At 41.3% G+C, this 19,954-nt stretch overlaps 1 protein-coding gene across 2 annotated transcripts; it reads left to right on the forward strand.

The window, feature by feature from the left end:
• The first annotated feature begins 14,606 nt into the window (after nucleotides 1-14,606).
• LOC117561188 (homeobox protein orthopedia B-like) lies at nucleotides 14,607-19,954 on the forward strand. Of its 2 annotated transcripts, none has more exons than XM_034238492.1 (3): nucleotides 14,607-14,759; nucleotides 15,074-15,495; nucleotides 18,617-19,954. In XM_034238492.1, the coding sequence occupies exons 1-3, from the start codon at nucleotides 14,684-14,686 to the stop codon at nucleotides 19,109-19,111; spliced, it is 993 nt and encodes a 330-aa protein (XP_034094383.1). In that variant the 5' UTR covers nucleotides 14,607-14,683; the 3' UTR covers nucleotides 19,112-19,954. The 2 variants fall into 2 exon arrangements, with proteins under 2 accessions (XP_034094383.1, XP_034094386.1); XM_034238495.1 differs by having other exon boundaries at nucleotides 15,074-15,474.

The raw sequence follows: 19,954 nt of genomic DNA on the forward strand, positions 1-19,954 counted from the left end.
GTTACCAAAACACAGCTGCAGTGACAGTTAATCCCATTATTGGAAATTCGAAAGCAACATAGTGCAAAAGCCCCCAAAAATATTCAATTATTCTGCAGCCTAATGGAACAAAGTTGATCTTAATTGCAAAACAGCAATTTCTGTTACAATCTAGTACATTACACAACACTGATTCACTAGCAGGTGTGTTCTTTAATCGTGTGTGTGTGTGTGTGTGTGTGTGTGTGTGTGCTTTGCCTCTGTTTGTCTAGCTCAGTGCCTCTCCATTTGTTTTCGCTTTTGTGAATTAGATATAGACTCACACAGAGACACATGCACGTGCTCACATGCACACAAACCATTTATCACCTGCCTGAAAGACCCTGAATTATTATCTCTGTGGTTAAGGTCAAGGAAATGCAGAAGGTACATTTAAGTCTGATAGGTCAGTGCCGTTTGATCACTCTGTTTCTTCGTGGAGCTTTGGAGAGATAACACCAGAAAAGGACTGTTTTCTTTGTTTTATGACAGGGATGATAGAGATATTATCTTGATTCATATTTGACAGGCCTTATCTGTCTTCAGCTCCGTCTAACCTCATTCCCTCTGACCCGTGTCACTTCCTGCTGTCCAACAGGAAGTAGTCCTCTGGGTTCACCTCTGCACATGCTGTCACACAGAATACGCCTGTCACTGCTACTCAAACATCACGCTGCCTCGTTGGCAGTATGGTTATGTGTGTGTGAAAATGTACAGCAGGAAGCAGTCAGGGCTTGTCTGTTTGTCTATTTGAAAGCTGCTTGGATGTTAGTGTGCAGAGCAGGATATTACCCTCATTACCTCATGATGAAGAGCTCAGTAGATGGTCCTAACACTGATTTATCCTGCCCGCTTCGTCTGTGTGACTGATGGTGTTGCACACACAGACCAATCCTTCATCAAACTATTCATTCTTTGACAGATTGGAATTTAGAAATGAAGTAAACACTTTAATTGAGTCATCTCTATGTTCTTGGATATTTTTGCTGGGGGGGGGGGGGGGGGTTGTGGTTTATCCTCTGGATGTGGATTTCGACCTGAGCCAACCACCAATAGCTTTGTTAAAACACAGATATGAAAACACAGCTCTCCTATGCTCTCTTCACCCTTCCTTCAACCTCTGATTACTTTTTTTTTGCTTCTTTTTTTCCCGCTGCCTCTCATCACAGTCCCCTTGCTCAGTCTATCTCCAAATGTGCATGTGTTGCATGCATAGTGTGTGTGTGTGTGTGTGTTCAATGGGCACATGGCTGCATGCACGTGTGTATTTGTACTCTGAGAGCAGTGTGTGTGTGTGCGTCCGATGTGTGTGTGTGTGCGTCTAAGGGGGGGGGGGGGGGGGGGCAGAGCAGCCAGCTGGGTTGGAGGGGTAATAAGAAGGAGAATCAATAGGGCCATGCAGTAGAGCCAAGGTGCTGCCATTTATCACACCGCCTCCATGACTTCCATCATTCATCATGCCCAATGAGGCAGCAAATAGGAAAATGACTATTTGTATCAAACACATCTGCACTCATCCACTGAGGTATTTTATTCCCATTTAACTCAAAGAGTAGAATACGCCAGTTTCAGCTGCTGCTGTTGTTGTTGCCGTTGTGTTTATGTGTGTGTGTGTGTGATTCTATTTGTTCAGCGCTTGTAGTTGTAGATTCATTGGGAACACATTCATGGTTGCTGTTGTTTTTTTCCCTGGGAAAAAACTGAATGTGTTCTGTGAGCCCTTCAGCTCCCTGTGTTGATGTGTCCGATCTCTCTCCTCGCTCTCCTCTCTCCTCTCTCCTCTCTCTCTCTCTCTCGTCTCTCCCTTACCTCTCTCTCTCTCTCTCTCTCCTCTCTCTCTACCTTCTCCTCTCTCTCTCTCTCTCTACTCGACCTTCTCTTCCTTTGGTCTTAGTCTTTTTGTTTCCAAATCTTCCCTTTTCTTAAACCCATGGAGTGATGGAGCCCGTAGTATCTCAAGGCTGTAAGGAGCTATTATATTAAGCTTGCCTTTCATTCCCACCTATAATTAGCCGCGACACTGGTCTGGCCCAGAGGTTGAGGGTGTATATCTGTATGTAGCGTAGCCTGTAGGCTGTGGGGTGTAGAGAGGTGGACTGTGGTCATTATGTCTAATATTCCCATGAAATGGTGAAATTATTATGCAGCCTATTTTACGAGCTGCCTGCGAATATTAAGGAAGGATATTTTCTGTGATATCCCTGCGATAAATCAAAGTGATTGTGTTTGTTTTTGGCTGGCTCGGTCCTTCCCTCTCATAAACCTTGCTTGCAGTAATTCAGGGTCTCAACAGACTTCATCCAAATGTATTCTCCATGAGCCAAACATGTTCTTATATTTGGGCTATAACCTTTATAAAGCTTAGATGTCACTGTTTGAGAACAGATCTGCAACAATTAGTTGAAAAAAATATTCGGAAACTATTTTGATAATCAAGTCATTTATAAGGCCACATTGCCAAATATTCTAAATGTTTAGCCTCTTCATTGTGTGACTTGCTGGGTTTTAAAAAAATGGTACAGTATCTTAGTACACCAAACAATACATTGATAACTTGAGAAAAAAATCAGCTGATTAATCAATGGTGAAAATCTATTTCAGTTATTATTAAAAAGCACATTTTGTTTAACCCAGCAGCTAAGCACTCAATTCCAAAATAACAACAATATAAAATAGTAAATGCACAAACACACAGACACACAAGAACACTTGGGGGGGTAAAATACGACTATACTAATCTTCATTGCAGTGGCTTTGAAGGAGGGTGTAATGTACCAAGGTCACTTAACACATCTATCTCTCATACATTCATCAGTGCTCTTAGCGCCTCTCTTTTACTGCTTCTGATATACGGCTCTCAGCGGGCTAAAACCCTCACATGAGGACACACACACACACACACACACACACACACACACAACACCACACACACACACACACACACACACACACACACACACACACACACACACACACACACACACACACACACACACACACACACACACACACACACACACACACACACACACACACCACTGTTTAGTACGTGGGAAGAGAGTCTTACTGTACCTGAGTCTGGGCCTTTTGATCTAATTTTTTTTAAATGTTCATCAACTATAGAAACAAATATTTCTAATAAAGTTAATGTGAGTGGTCAGGCTATTTCCTCTTTTTGTAGACCTTATTATATTTAAGATTTGATACGCCAGAGGTGGACTGGGTAAGAGGCAAATAGGGTTAACATCATTACCTACTCACGGCCACATAATCATTACTGATTGGACAACTTTCTAAAATTGCCTTCTTTATTACCAATTACATAGAACACTTAGCTTTCTCAATATCAATCAGCACACTGTGATAATGCATAATTAAGTCTCACAGACCAATCTGGGTGAATTATCTAATATAAACCTAATGACAAAATCAAAGACTTCTTAATAAAACCATACAGCCATATTGTTTGTTAACTGATGGACAATGAGAAAGATAAGCTTGCCCTTTTGCTAATGCTTAATAAATGATCAGTCGCTAAAAGCAAATTCCATAACATATATTTCATGTGATTCACATTGTCCCACTCTAGTAATACTGTAGTGCTTTTATTGGTTGTACTAAATATAAATCAAAACAGTTTTTTCATGATATTTGTTTTAATCGCCATATTATTTGCAAGTTACAAACGCATAGATTTAAGCAACGTTTCCTGCAGAGTAAGCCGACTGCTCGGTGACTGTATATTGCTGTCTCGAGCACACATGGAGACGTGACCGTGCCCTGCGCGCTCCCGCCCTGCTTCCTCTGGGAGCTGAGGCAAAGTCACCCACCGCAAGGGGATGGCTTTCAGATTCATAAAATTCATAGATTTTTTCACAAATGGATGAACACAATTTCCTCCCAATTTCCTCATTATGCAAATATGCAAAATATCAAATCTAGACCAATTAGGGACAGCTACGGCTTCACATTTACCGTTTTAAGCCGTAATTGCAGAAACCCTCAAATAATTACGCGGCTAATTGGGAATATTTGTGACAGATACAACAAATTCTCCCCACAAATTACATTTCATCCGAGGGACTACCGCGCCCCAGTGAAATCCTATCGAGGTCTAATTTATCTTACATAATGAAAGGAACTGAAAACGTGTTATCACATTTGAGCACTACGCTGCTTTGTAATGTGAAATGATCAAATAAATTAAGCTAAAATTCATACATATTTCTCTAATCTATTTCAAAGGCACTTTATTTGTAAAGGAAATAACTCTGGGTCGTTCCAATTAGAGCCATAATAGGCAGTTAGAGCGCCGGGGAGCCCAGGAGAGGCACAGTGCATACAGGAAGTTCATACTTCCAGATGTATGAGGGAAAAGCACGCAGTCACCTTCACAACTTCAGCATCTTCACAGGTTGGAAGGTGAGCCGGAGCTCTGGTTGGTCTCCTTTCTCTGCGGGATGCCTCACCCCCTCACAGGTGACCCCCTCCAAGGTCACCAGGCCATCTGTGCACGACACACATGCACACTCACGTACACGCTCTTGCACGTCGATACACAACCACATACACGCTCCATAAATGCCTCGCGATAAAATGGAGCTGGTCTATGTAAACAGGCAGTGCGCCGGCGGAGCGTAACTGCGCCTATTTGTCAGAAAGCCTCATAAATACAATCGCTCCTGATATCTCAATTTCTCCGTCCAGCCGGACATTTTTCAAATAGGGAGCATAAAGGGGAAATGCTCCAGTGTTGGTTGTTCTGTTATTTAGGCAAATAATATTATAAAAGAGGTTAATAATTGTGTTTAAAGATATATACATCAAGTAATCATACAACACATCAGGTTTGTAAAGAATAATTAAAGTAAATATAAGGTTTATTTAAGGAAATACTCAAATTATTGTGGTTTAACCTGCAGCCCCAATTTGTTTCCTTCACATTTTCATATTTTGCAACAGCTAATTTCAAATTTCCCACTGGTCATTTGCTAATTATTGCAGTTAAATAAGACAAAAACACAATATCATTGATAACAACAACATCACCCAATGTTCATCATCTCTTAAATGTATAGGGACACACTTTGTGCAAGTGTAATCATTTTGTCAGGCCAGGTGCCTCCTAACCTTTAAAAAGTGCCATGATATCTTCCCAGTTTGTGTTATCAATCATGTTGTTAGAGAAGTTGTCACTTTGGTGGGCTGGATGGATATCTCATTTTGTTTGGGGGGAAATCCCTCTGCACACTGTTGTGCTAATATTAAAACAATATATCTATTTGAAATACATGCTTACACATCAAGTGTGTTATTTACACAAAAGGCAAACAAGACTCTGTAGATGTGTGCATTGCTCACATAATGTGTATCAATTCATGCAGGTGAGATTGATATGAAAGGACATCGTAGTGTTGCTACCGGGGACAGGAAGTGGACTGCCCTCTCTCTGCCTACTGCTCCCCCCCCCCCTCTCTCTCTCTCTCTCTCTCTCTCATCTCTCTCTCTAGCTCTCTCTCTCTCTCTCTCTCTCTCTCTCTCTCTCTCTCTCTCCTCTCACACCTCAGTCAGACCCGTTTATGTCTTGTGATTTTCTGGACACGAGCGTCACCTGACACCGGATAGATGAGGGCCTAATCACAGCCTAGCAGCAGGCAGACTGTCAGACAGCTTTACTGAGGCCTCCAAGCAAAATGGCGCTGTTTTTCTCTTCTCCTACCTTCTCCCTCCTTCCTCTCTATCTGTCAGTACACACGAGTGCACCAGAAAATAGAAACACCTGTACGTTGGCATTCAATTAAAACAACTAACCTGTACTAAACTCTGTCAAAAATGTTCATATAATGTTAAAACTACTTTTTGGTATAGGTCTTGCTTATTTGAGTTTTATTTTGACACAGGTGGTACATAAGACACACTGTGTTTTACATATGGTTTAACTTGCATACCTCAATGCAATTTAGCAGCACAAAATACCTTTTGAATAAACACCTCTAATACAGTAGCATATCGTTTAAAATGGAGAAGTTTTACAATGTTTTTGCTTTATACAGGGCTATTTGTTATCTGGTGCTGCACACATTGTAAGTGTTTGCGTGTGTGGCCAAAGTGTGCCAATACATGTGTTTGGCATGTGATGTGTAGGCCTACGTGTGCGTGCAAGCATGGTTATGTGTGTGTGAGTGCGTCGCACGTCATCTCTAAAGCCCTGTTAATTGCCAGACAGTTTTCCCACACACACCTCTACTAATGTTCCCTCTTGCTATTCAGTCTGCGGCCTGCCTGCTTTCCTCCTGCCTCTCCTCTCGGCATGGTTTGTTCCGTTACAATAGCAGATTCATTCACTAATTATCTTATCCCCACCCAGAATTGTGATAGGCTTTTCTAATGGAGATCTATGCACCTAGGTTTGAAAATAGATGCATAGAGATTTCACCATAGGTGGCACAGTGCCAGTTATAGGTCCGTGTTACATGCGTCTACATCTTCAGCACCTTGGACAGCGTCTGATGGCCCAGCCTCAGGTGGTGCTGAAGGAAAAGCAACCTCCCTCGCAGTCCAGAGTCTTCTGGTTTTCTTTAATCACGACAATTAGAGCCAACATTTTCCCCCAGACCCTGACAGACGTTGCTTGTAAGTCTCTTTTCTCTCCGAGCATGCCGCCACTCTCATTACACACGCTGATTAAAGCATAGATTAGCCAGCAGTGGCCCTGTGCGCTCCTCACCAGCAGCTCGCTCAATATCAATTAGAGGCTGCGCCAAAAGCAGCATGTCCACCGGTGGCCCTCCGTCTCCTGCTTCCAGTCTCCTCGCAGTGCTTTAAAATATATTAGCCTGATAACAAAATAGAAAGGAGAAAAAAGCAGAGCAGAGACTTGCGATTGGGGGCAGCAATCATCCACCATGAGGAGGAGACATGAGAATGGACCATTAAGGCAATGTTGTTCAGATGTAGGCCAGTTTTAAACATGTGGTCGAAGATCTGTATGATACACTTCACTGTATCAGGCTCGCGCACCTCAGAGGTTTCAAATCAAGAGGAAAAATAAAGGAAGAGTCACTTAGGCTTATTAGTCAAGGTGGTAGCCCTACCTCTGTGGAGTTTCATTTTGGAAATAATGATAGTATGTGGAAACGGATTGAAAATCCTTTCAACCCAGCATCTGTAGGTCGTTCCGGCTTAAAGAGAATTAATTCACATTTCTCCTTTTCTCTGACCTCCGTGCCTCGGTATAGAAATGAGGCTAATAATGTCTGATTTCATTTATTGACTACATTACAGAAGGTATTGCTGTTATGATTCCATATCTTCAACTCCAATACCTTTATTTTTAGATGAGTTTGTTTGGATATAATAGGCCATCTCATTTCAATCAGGCTTAAATGACATTTGCGTAACCAAGTTTTTTCCTTTTATATTGTAGCACTGGAAACGAAGCTATAGTGCATTTATTATAAACCATTGAATTGTTTTGTTGTTTACAGATTTAAAAAGATATATTATTGACTCTGCACAATGGCCTAACACCAGACCAATATTAGTGCATATTGGCTCATCATTTGAAAATAATATATTGACTAATAAAATAATAATATTGAAATCTTTAGCGTTGAATGCTTATCACAGCATTTATGACTGGAATACTTTTTTGAGGGTCACTGTGTGAAATGTCCAGATATAATTGACTGTCATGCAACAGCAGAAGCCTTGATTGGCTTTTTAAAGAGAAAACCTCCGACGTCCCCGACCTATTTATCCACAATAAACATGGGGTAAATACAGTGCTGCCTCTCCTGCACAACCTTCACTGTCCACTAACAGACAGCCTGTCCAATTAAAAGTGGCCATCGATTATAGATAGCTGCCTGCTGGCATTTGAGGGAGACAACGCTGGATGCTATGCCACTGCCAATACAGGCCACAGTTAGCCATGAACTAACCAGAGCTGACACCAGCATATTAGATCTGGACTGGGTTAATTCTCCTGCAGTTGGCCCCTGTGTTGGCTCTATAGCGCCGTGGTTTACCTGCCCCAGCCTAAATGCTGATCATTAAGTTGCTTCCAGCAGCCATGATTGGTGCAGAGGGGCTCATATCATTGATTAAAAAGGAAGGCTGATATCGCAGTTATTTCAGCTCCTTCCCTTTTCCCAGCGGTCTGGCTGCAGAGGTAAGACGCATTTTAAATCAAATCACTGAATGGAACAGAGTTATTCTCCATGCTACCATTTCTACAAATATCATATCAAATGGCATTTTGTCCCTTTAATTTTTACGGATTTAGACGGAGCATTTGTGTCACATACTTTTATTATATAATATAAATAAAAAACTAAAAGATCACCTTTAGTTAATAGGGAAGGCTGTGAGAATATGACAGCCTTAATTTGTGTGTGCTGAAATGAGCCCTTGGCTCATAGTTCTCCCTTGTTATTGTGTGTGAAAGCCTCTGAACCTAATTCCAATTTTTCCCTCTTCTATTTTCCAGCAAGCTGCTTTTCCATTAACTTTGGGAAAACACTATGGCAGGTCCATTTAAAAAAAAAAAAAAAACCTGTGCTCCACCCTTCCTATAAGCGCCTCAGCTCAGGAAAAATAATAAATTAAGAGCAGGGCCCATTTCATCATCGGCCCCACACAACACAGACACGGCATCCTCCAATGGAGCCACCCGGGGGCGGGACAGGGGAGCTTTACCTAGCATATGTTAACTATTACATGATGTCTTGATGGAACACAACGAAATGACTGGTAATTGACATAAAATATGACAAAGTGTTTGAGTCTTTGTGAGGAAAGCATTGCGTATTACGGCGTATCAGCTCCGTAATGTGACTGATTAATGAAAGATCGGCCTCGCACTCACTCAGCTGATTCTGTGAAAAATGAGTTTTGTGTTGTCATTCCGACAAGCCGGCAACCACGGCCGGAAAAGACTATTAGCCGGAATCATTATCAATAGCCATATTTTCAAACTCTATTATGGCAATCAGGCTAGAATATATTCAATAGATTTAGTTCATTTGGTTGTAATTGATAAATAATCAAAATGTATCAATGTACTTGCACACATTTCACTAACAATCAGGGAAAACTGCCCCATTTACCAGCTGACTTGGTCCAAATTAGAGCTAAATTGATGATCAATTAATCTTGGGAGGGGTAGTGCGCCGTGTTTAGCAGAGAAGCAGCAGAAAAGTGGCGGAGTGGATGGAGAGGAGAGGAGAGAGAGAGAAGGGGAGGAGAGGATGATAAAGAGAATGGATGGATGGGAAAGTGTGGGATTTGTGAAGTGAGAGATGAGCTGGCTGGGTGAGTAACGCGCTGAAAACATGAGGAATACAACAAGTGTATGTGCACCTTTTCGATTAGTTTTATAGGTTTTGCTGCATTGCTTTCACATTGTCCTATCATCACACAATCAACTCATTTTTAGGATGTGTGTTTATGCTCGAACATTTTTCTCTACCTTGTGTGTGTGTGTATGTCTAGAGTGGGCGAGTCACACACTTGAAGTATCAGGTAGATCAAGTGGGCAAGTCAGAGCGAGCAAGGTCCAAAGAGACTGATCCCATTTATTCTTTAATTTGCTGAGGCATTAAAATTGCATGATGTGGCTTTGCTGCCAGTTTGATAATTACCAGCACATGTTTCTAATTTCAAGCTACTCAGAGATATTACTGACCCAAGTCCCTCCCCTTTTATCTGTTTTTTTAAGTCTCTGCAGGAGGTATTTGTGAAATAATATACACGTTTGCGACAATCACAAATATTATTTTCTTACTGTTTAATCATCAATAATTTTTTAGTTAATCATCTACGTAAATCAACTCTTTGTTAGGAAATTCAAATCTTGCATATGAAATAAATATCGCATCAGAACATAAATGATCTCTTTTAATGCCACTATTACCTCACTGACAGATTCTACGTTAAAATGAGTAAAGCTGAGATGTTTCCAGGCTGCAGTGTAAAAGGTTCCTGCTCAGTGTGTCGAGGGCTGGCTGGCACCTGTAATGTTAGGCACTCATTACCTTCAATGATGCATTACAGCTTCCTAATGATGGAGCCACAGTAATGGACCTAACTAATGACCGGACTTAAGAAAGAACATATTCTAATAGCTGGAGCAGAACTGTCTGCAGGGAAAGTCAAGGTGTCTGGGAGGAGAAGGAATTAGATCTGTAGACAGCTGGAGGAGCCCAAGTGACTGAGGTCAGACTGTAAATACAATAGATTACAGGTTTAGTACTCTAACCTTGTTGGTTTAATATGCTTCCGTTTTAAATGTGTTAAAATAGGTATTTATGCAGAGAAATTAAATTAACGCAGAAAAAGCACATTCAAGCACCACTGCTTTGCACTGCTGCCAGTACTGAAAAAATAATGAAAACATATAGCACTCACGATCATGTGGAGTCAAGCTTTTATCAGAATTGTGTAGCAGACCTCAGTAGATACTCGGAGCCAATAAGCTGTCAAAACAGATTTCAAGGAAGATTTGTTTTGCTGTTGCCCTTAAACTCTGCATTTCCAATATGTCTAGTTTTTAGACAGTGAGGAAAACAGCTTGAATATCAAATGGATCACCACACATTTAAAGGATTTTATTCGTTATAAAGTTTGCAAAAATGTGACACTGTAGAAATTATAAAATTAACTACATTTGGGAAATTACCAAAATGGTGTTGGCACCATATATTGGCAGCTCCAGCTCCTTTAAAATTGAATGATATAAATACTCAATGCATTTGTGATTTGGATGCACATATTGTGATTATAACCGCGAGCACCAGCAGTGACCTTTTTGTTTCAATGAACGTGTGTGATGTTTAGGGCCGCAACCTTTTAGTCAATTAGGTGACTAATCATGTGTTAAATGTCCTTAATTGTCTAAGAGAATGTTAGCTGAATAGTCAATATTTGTGGTCTCTTGAAGCTATAATTAGTCATTAAATCATCACAACAACACAAATATGGTACAGTTTTTAGAGCTTGGTTTTATAACGGTTCATCCTGCATTCACCTGCTGAGAGATTATGTTGGGAGTATAAGTGTAACATGTATTTTGATGAGGCTTTGTGGTGAATTTACAGTGTTTTCTTTTGAATCTTGTTTTAGCTCCTAAAAGCCAAAAAGTCTAACATCTACAGATGTAAACCAAGTATGAAGTAACATACAAGTGACACTGTGGTCCAGTGACATGGATAACATGTTGATGGACCACATCACATTATGCCTTTGAATTTAACCTGAGATTGTTAATCCTGGCTGTGTTTCTGGATTACAAATGATCCTAATAGAACACCTGAGCACGGGGTCAAATATTTACAGCAGAGCTAACGAGGCCGTTTTGAACCTGCCGTGACTCTGAACACCAAGTGTTAATGACACTGTGACTCTCATTGCTATTTTAATAACCCCCAAACCACCATCAACAACAGGGCTTGACACACACGCACACGCACACACACGCATGCATACGACACCATACTCTCCGTGACACACGCCTCTTCTTCCTCATTAAGGAAATGGCTCTTCTTTGCTGATTATTTTATTTGAAGCCGTGATTACCGTCCTGTCCACCAGATCACGCAGTAACGGAGAGCAGGCGGAGGGCATGGGGCCTAATTGGGGCATGAGATGCGCGGGGTGGTGCAGCCAGACAGGGTGGTCGAAGAGGGGAGCCTCTAATGGCTTTGCCTGCCTGTGGCTCCCCGCTCTCGCCTCTCTGCATCTCCAGGACTGGGATGCAACGCACTTATTGGTCTGCTTCTTATTCCTCCGACTGTCATCAAATCACCTGAACACAACTACAGTCTGGTGTGTTAGAGATCCGTTTCTGCAGATGGGAAATCGATGTTCCTTTAAGATTTGTTTTATGTTTTAACTGCGCGAATGTATATTTCCACGATGCGATCATGCAGTAGGCCTTAACATAAGAAACAACCAGCTCGCCTGCTGGTCCATATTTGGTTTTGGTGTAAAACATCTTATCCATGCACCTGCCTTCGTTACGTGTGTTATTTTAACCTGCTCTGCAAAGGCCCATATGAGCAATGGATTTAACGCAGTTTGATTGCTAAAAAACCGCGGAGAGGGTGGACACGGAATTCTTGATCTTTGAAATTGCTCTACAAAATTGCATTTGTTTTTGGTGCGCTTCCATTAAAAGTGTCTCCTCGCGTGTAAACAGCCGTTCCGCACTCAGATGCGCCGCATTAACCCGGGAGGATTGTATGTGAGTGTGTTTTTACTGGGGAAGATTGATGCGGTCCAGTTAGGGAGGCTGAGTGAGACATAGACCCATTTCAAGTGGGTTCCTCTTATTACAGCAATAAGTTACAGCCTGGGGATCGGACAGCTGAGGGGATGTCTGCTCTCCGGCCTGTTTTCACTTCAACAAACCACAATAGCAATATTTATCATGCAGTCTTCACATATAGGCTAGGTATACACGGTAACAATAACTGCAACCTTTTGATTTTAACGTGCTATTTCTTGTGTAAATCCAGTGTCCATAACACACATTTTACATTAGGCTTTGTCTTTTAAAAGCATTGCTTTCAATAGTTTAAAGAATACAATTCAATAATATGAATTAATAATTATAACATTGTTGTTGTTGTTGTTGTTGTTGTTGAGCAAAATCTGATTACCAATTATTCACAATTGGGCTTTTTCAAAAACGACAACAACAACAATAAAATATGTAAATAATAATAATAATAGTAATAATAAACATCATTAATACATTTATAAAATGAACATGCATACTGTCACTGTAATTGTTTGAAAAAAACTGAGCATACTTTGTTCAAATTCGATTCAAATAATACATTGAATTACTGCCTCACAATAGTCCTAAATTAGAATGAAATACATGTACTCTTTCATTTACTTACTTCATAATTTACATAGTATTATCATAAATTATTCATTATTTAAATATTAATTCATGCACAAGACATCTTATTTTAGAGGGAAAAAAAGAAATATTCTGAGCTTCATGAGTCAAATAAAATAAAATAAATGTATTCGTATTTATTCATTTTACTTTTCATTATTTGTCTTTACGCTTACACTAATTGGAAAACAAACTACTTCCAAAGCATACAGACCGTCTCTCCTGGCTCTAGCCCTTCATAAACGCATGCAGGGTTGGCCTTACAACTCCCAACACTCAGTCCCTCTCCTCTCCTGGTCTACGCGTCTGAATCAAACGCATCGAGCCTCAGCTGATGCTGAATTCTTCTCCTGAACCTCCGGGAGCTGCTCACAGCCTCCCCAATGTCAGTGCACCACGCACAGGTCTATTTCCTTACGTGTCACGCTGTGCCACATAGTCTACATCCCTGCGTCCCGGCAGATTGTGGTTGAGGAGCATAAAAGATGAGCTGCCTATGTGGAGCAGGAGGAGAGAGAGGAGTCCTCGCTCGGACGCCTCCTTTGTGCCGCTGCAAAGAAGCCCATTTAGTCCCAGGCGGTGGGGTATTCAGCAGGCTCACCCTGACATCTGCCAAAAGCCCTCTCTAACCAGCACTGTCTGGAGAAGTAAGAGTGGGGCGCAGATCAATGGCTGTCCTGTTAATTGTATAATAGACCTACTTATGGACCACTGCTAAAGGGGCACAATCGTTTAGGGTCCACCACGTCTGATTTTTTTTTTGTAACCAAACAGGCCTAAATACCTTTAATTGCGCCTGCGTTGATGAAAAGTCGATAAGAGTTAAAGCGGCCGATCACTAACAGAGCTTAAATCCATCTGTACTCGTTTATTTATTTATTTCCTCGATTTGTCTCCACAAATCACCTGCCATGGGGGAATGGGAACGATATTCGTTTTGTTTGTGATCCAAGGACGGGGGAAGTGGGGCTCTGATGTGGGGAAAGGAGGCCTGGCGTATGGCTACTCATCTCCTACATTTGTTTATTTTCTTTTTTTAACTTCTGTCCACACTGTTAACAGAACACAATCAATCTGCTATCCACCTCAACAGGAAATACACAGTATTTTATATCAACAATCATACTCAGCTTGAAAATAGGGTTCCTGTCTGCAGGCTGATGCAATGATTTGAAAATTGAGATTTGGATATGCCGAATTTTTTAATGGCAATACATTTTCTTGCTTAATTAATCGTACGTTTATTCAACATGGATCTGAAATAAAGCAGCCTTATATTTGCATGAGCTCCCCTTCAGTGTTTTACACATCTACAAACAGGAGTCCTGTCATGGCACAAAGATATGAGATTAAACAAACACATTAAGACGTTTAACGTGGAATAATTTGAGCATGAAAAGCTAATAAATCAGAGGACGGAATGGCAGAGGATTGAATTGAATTGTAGTGTTTCGTGCGCGTTTTTGTCTGTTCGCGTGCGCGTAAGCGAACGTGCGTATGTGTGTAAGAAAGAGGGGGGAGTCACGTCGCTGACATTTCCAAGCTCCTGTTCTGATTGGCTCTTATTTGAGGAAGCTCACGGGTTCTTTCAACTAATAAGCGCCTCCCCATCGCTCTAAAGGACATTATAATGCAAGGGACCTCCTTTTTTAACCACAAACCGAATTTTCGTTCATTTAGACGATGTATACTTTTTAAATTGCCCCAAAGTTGTGGGATTTTTTTTGGAGCGATTTCACCCTGGAGCGGTACGCGATGCTCTCTCACGCCGACCTCCTGGATGCTCGGCTGGGTGAGTTATCATCACTAAACTCCGGCCCTAAACTCCAGTGTAAGCTTTCAACTTCTTATTAAACCTTGTGATGTGATAGATAGACTGTGCTTGATTGTGTTAACAGCTAAGTGTTTTATCGTTGTTTAAAGCAATTATTTACATACATTTTTCCGGGGGAATTATCTGACAGCTAAAATTCCCAGTAAAATTACGACCCAAGCTATATTGAGTGTATGTGTTATAATCTTTGAATTAATGCATGTCTGTTGTCATCAAGAAGAAAAATCGTTTCACGTAACTCTCATTTAAAGATGCTGCGCTGTAAGGTTCCCCATGTATTTACTCAAAGACTCTCCTCCTCATCTTCTCAGGGATGAAGGATGCTGCAGAGTTACTCGGACACCGGGAGGCTCTCAAGTGCCGGCTGGGTGGTGGGTTGCAAGACCAGGGGCATCCTGGAGACATGGCCCCTGGTTCAGATTCTGTAGAGGGAACCACTCTCCTGCCGGGAGAAGATATCGCTACGGTGGGATCCAACTCTGCCGGCATGCAAGTGAACGGGAAGGAGCAGGAGAAGCAGCAGCAGCAGCAGCAGCAGCAGCCGCAGCAGAGCTCCAGTCAGTCCTCCAGCAAACAGAAGCGCCACAGGACGCGCTTCACCCCGGCGCAGCTCAACGAGCTGGAGCGCAGCTTCGCCAAAACCCACTACCCTGATATCTTCATGAGGGAGGAACTGGCACTGAGGGTCGGCCTCACCGAGTCCAGAGTTCAGGTAAACACATCTGCAGTTCAGGTAAACACATCTGCAATGTGAATTTCACAGGATGAAAATACTGCCGTTGTATATCAGGGAATGTGTTTTGGTCTTGTATAATTTTTAAGCGATTTACACTTCTAAAAATAATCCTTTAACTCCATCTGAAAAACAGTGAGCAAAACATTATATATTCACAACAGGCGAACATTCAGTCACTCAGTTCTTTTGTAAGATATAGTTTGTTCACTTCTAACAGGTTTTTTTGTATTTATTTAACTGTATTTTAAAACATTTGTCACTCAACGCATTTGTGTCACCAAATATTGTGGCTATTAGGTTTTGGGAGTAAATGTCTGAAATATCAAAGCGTGAATTTACGTCACTGGTGCACTCTATATTAATTAAAATATTATATAATGTTACAGTGGACTGTTGTGCAGATTATAATTAGTCATATTATCGCTTTAAAAATAATTTCTGATTAAGGTGTATCAATCACTATATCAATCCTCATATACTCACTGTCGGCAGTGTGAAGGATTTATTTGGTTCTGATAGTCCAATAACAGTTTTTATAGAAAAAAATACCACCTCAAGCCTACTTTAATTGAATTGTATAATTCAAATCTCCTATGGTGTGTTCAAATTCAGTCTGATAGTAAGACATATTTAATTCTGAGAAGCCATGTCCGATCTAAATAAAAGTGTCTCTGTCTGAGGTGCTGAAACTATTTACACCTGCAGGAATCCGTTCCTCATAAACTCCGAAATATTCAGATTCAACATAAACATTTTGTACAAAGCCATATGTGGTGACTTTAATCCTTAAACATTTAAATTAGTGGTAATGTTTGGTGTCTGTTTGTCCTAACAATTACATTACATGGGTGGCTTTAAAGACTTTGACAATGTATGTATCTATTTATTTTAGCATTACAAATGGAAGAGAGTTACCCCGGCCAAATATGTACACGATTTTATAAAAAAACATCTATAGAAATTATCCCCACAAAAATGACTTAATGTTTGGGTAGAGATTATATTTAAAAAAATGTTATTTAATAATTTTGGTCGTTATCACTTTTGCAACAATTTAAACTGTCTAATACTTAAGTGCTTTTTTCTTAACAAGCGTGCAGAAACATACCAGCCTCTAATAAACCAAACACATGATCAACCAATTTCAGTCTTATTTAACTGAACGGGTTATTAACCAGTGATGTGAAATTCATGCAAATTATCCCACTGAACGCAATAAAACCAGTAGCCTATAATCATTAGTCACCTTAATAATCAATTATTTATTATATGTAGAGTCGGATCCTCTGTGCTCGGTGCAGCTCGGCTCCTGCTTGCTGTTGGTAAACATTAGTGCAGCTCGTGCAGGTGCAGCCTTCACAGGGCGCGTGCCTCCACAGCCTTTAAAATGCTCTATCAGCGACGTCTTAATAGGACTCAATAATATATTGTACTTTTTTAATGGAATGAGAAATTGCATTTTCTTTCCCCCCCCAAGTGTAATGGGTTTGGGCGACGTTTCACGGATGGCTGAGCGGAATGAGAGCGAGATTTCACTTTTAATACGGAGGCATCGACTCACGGCCTCGCGCGCGCATTAATCACGGCCGAAGATGATGAAATCTTTATAAAGCCCAACTGGGACACGCGTGCGTTTTCAGCTCAGTACGTGAGTCGGTGTATTTGTGGTTCTCGAGTGTGCGTGTGGAGAATTGTTCACGTGGATTGTGTACAGTAATGCCTGCCATTTGTTCTGCAATTTTCTGTTAATCTGCTTGTAAATTAGATGTTGGAAAGATACATTGTTCGATGTACTGCTACCGAACACCAGTAATACAACTATGACTGCTGCCTGTACACAAATTGCCTTTTGTATGTTGTATTTATCTTTACAATGAAATTCACAACCCTGGTATTTTTGATTGTTTCAGTTCCAAACATAACGTCTTTTAAAACAGGATGTAATAATGGTTGGCTTTTGCAGCCACCTTATAAGAAGATTATTTAAATGTTATAAATTAAACCGACTCATGCATCACACCTAATATTACCCAATCAAAGGCCTGGCTACGGTGGAAGTGAATATATTCTGATGGGAGGTATTTAGGCCAATTGCAGAAGATCTACCGTTATGTCTTGTCAATGTGTTTGCCCCAACTCAACCCAGGCTATTGACTCCGATTTAGACCAGGACCCACAGATGTTGTGTCGCTAAGGACAACAGGGTATATTTCACCAGGGAATCAAGGACGAAACCTCTAACTTCCCTAAACGATATTTTCTGGCCCTCCTATATATATATTATAAATATAGCCAATAATAATAATAATGACAATAATTTGACAGCTTAAACACACACGCACACGCACACACACACACACACACACACACACACACACACCTCCGGTAGCCTACTGCAGGATCTGCATTCCGATTGGCTAAAGCACTTCTGTGTTGAAAACACTGTAACGATTGTCTTGGAACTTTTGTGTTGCTAACCCTTTGAAGGTGGGGTATGTAATTTATTTCAGAAACACTTTTTGTTTTATTCCATGGAATGCTATTAACATCCCGATAGCAATTAATATATTAAATGCTTTGACAATAAATACATACAAAAATGTCATCTGTGGAAGCCGTAGTGCTGTAAAAAGCACGACCAATCATTTTTAAATAACTGGATGGCCTATACCTGCCTGTCAGCCTTCCATCTGTGCACACACTTATCTCGTGCCCTCATTGGTCATGTGCGCGTTCGTGTGTGTTGGAGGAGGGGCTCTGTAAGGAAGTCTGAAGGAAGAGGCAGATTTTTTCCGGTTGTGTACTTTCAAATTCTAGCGCACTCGAGCTGGTTTCTCCAAAATGACATACCCCACCATTAAGAACTGTTACATGTGCGCAAAAATCAAACATTACTTCTTTAATCAGAGGCAAAATGGCAGGTGCTCAAGCCCCCTTTGGGGTCTATCTGTGCACGTGCCTGACTGTAGGCCTTTATATGCAATCATTTAGTTTCATTTGCCTAACGACCCCAATGTCCTAAAGTTAGTCAGCTCTCTTTACAGTGTAATAAACAGATAGGTACTGCTTCAGACATGTGTCCCTCTGATGGCTAACGGTTCTGTCTCTCCTGTTGCAGGTTTGGTTTCAGAATAGACGCGCTAAATGGAAGAAAAGGAAGAAGACCACCAACGTTTTCCGCTCGCCGGGGACGTTGCTCCCAACGCCGGGTCTGCAGCAGTTCTCTGCCGCGGCTGCAATGGAGAACAGCCTGTGCTCCTTCCACGCCAACGACTCTCGCTGGGCCACAGGGATGCCGGGGGTCTCCCAGCTGCAGCTCCCGCCGTCCATGGGTCGCCAGCCGGGCATGCAGTCTCTGTCACAGTGCGGCCTTGGTCCTGGCCCACCAAACTCCATGGGTCTCTCCAACGGCCTGAACCCAAATGGCAATCTGCAGTCACACCTCTACCAGTCGCATTTCCCCGGAATGTCGGCCTCTCTCTCCGGCCCCTCAAACGTATCGGGCTCCCCGCAGCTGTGTGGTTCCCCGGACAGTGACATGTGGCGAGGGACAAGCATCGCGTCACTGCGGCGCAAAGCGCTGGAGCACACAGTGTCCATGAGTTTCACTTAGTGACTTTTGAAAGAATCCCCACCGAACCCCTCTCCTCATAACTTCATCTCCAAGCCCCACCGTGTGGCTCTTTTTCTGATTTTATTCCCGCTATTAGATCAAATGACATAACGAGCGAACTAATCAGGCCTGAAATGTGAGAAAATGGAGACTGTGTGACATCTAGACATAATGAAAAAAGAGAAAAGGACAACACAGATGGACAACTGGAAGAAAAAACATCATGGGTTTGGGGTTATGTATCTTGTTAATTCAAAAATGATTTTTTTTATCAACTATTGATGATAAATGCTATTGTAATGATCTCTAGAATATAGGCCCTAATTATTGAGAGCCAAACAATCGTCGTATTTACGTTTTCATTGGGTGCGTCTTTACGCACACATGTTATTGTGTTCAGGTGAAGTTGTGTTATGTCAAACGGATATTTATAAGATTGGGTATACATTGTGGTAACAGCCTACCACACACGCACCATACTGTAGGCAGGCCTATTGAACTGGGTCTCGGGCATGCACTGTGCATGTGGATTTAAACGCTTGGATAATTTAAGGAGAAACCGGTGCCCACTCAAATTAATTGAGGTACTTTTCTTAGGCGACCTCAGTCTCGTTTGCATGAGACGGGAGCATAAATCTAAAGAGGAAAAAAACAAATATTTCAGTAGGCCTACGCTGTTTTAGGATGTTTTGTGTATAAAACATTCTTGCTATGTACCCGCTGGTCTTTTTTGTGACATGTTTTAACTTATTGTATGTGCTATTACTTAATACATTTCTTAAATGTTTGATCTTACATCGAAATGCACCACATTGACGGGTTTGTACCAATTTAAAATGAACA

Source organism: Gymnodraco acuticeps, unplaced genomic scaffold (genome assembly GCF_902827175.1).
Source record: "Gymnodraco acuticeps unplaced genomic scaffold, fGymAcu1.1, whole genome shotgun sequence".
NCBI lineage: Eukaryota > Metazoa > Chordata > Actinopteri > Perciformes > Bathydraconidae > Gymnodraco > Gymnodraco acuticeps.

Bases quoted from the DNA above. Each gene is read 5' to 3' on its own strand.
- LOC117561188 (XM_034238492.1), top strand. From the start codon at position 14,684: ATGCTCTCTCACGCCGACCTCCTGGATGCTCGGCTGGGTGAGTTATCA. The intron at 14,760-15,073 runs GTAAGCTTTCAA...TCATCTTCTCAG, and splicing joins CTCCGGCCCTAAACTCCAGT to GGATGAAGGATGCTGCAGAG. The intron at 15,496-18,616 runs GTAAACACATCT...CTCCTGTTGCAG, and splicing joins TAAACACATCTGCAGTTCAG to GTTTGGTTTCAGAATAGACG.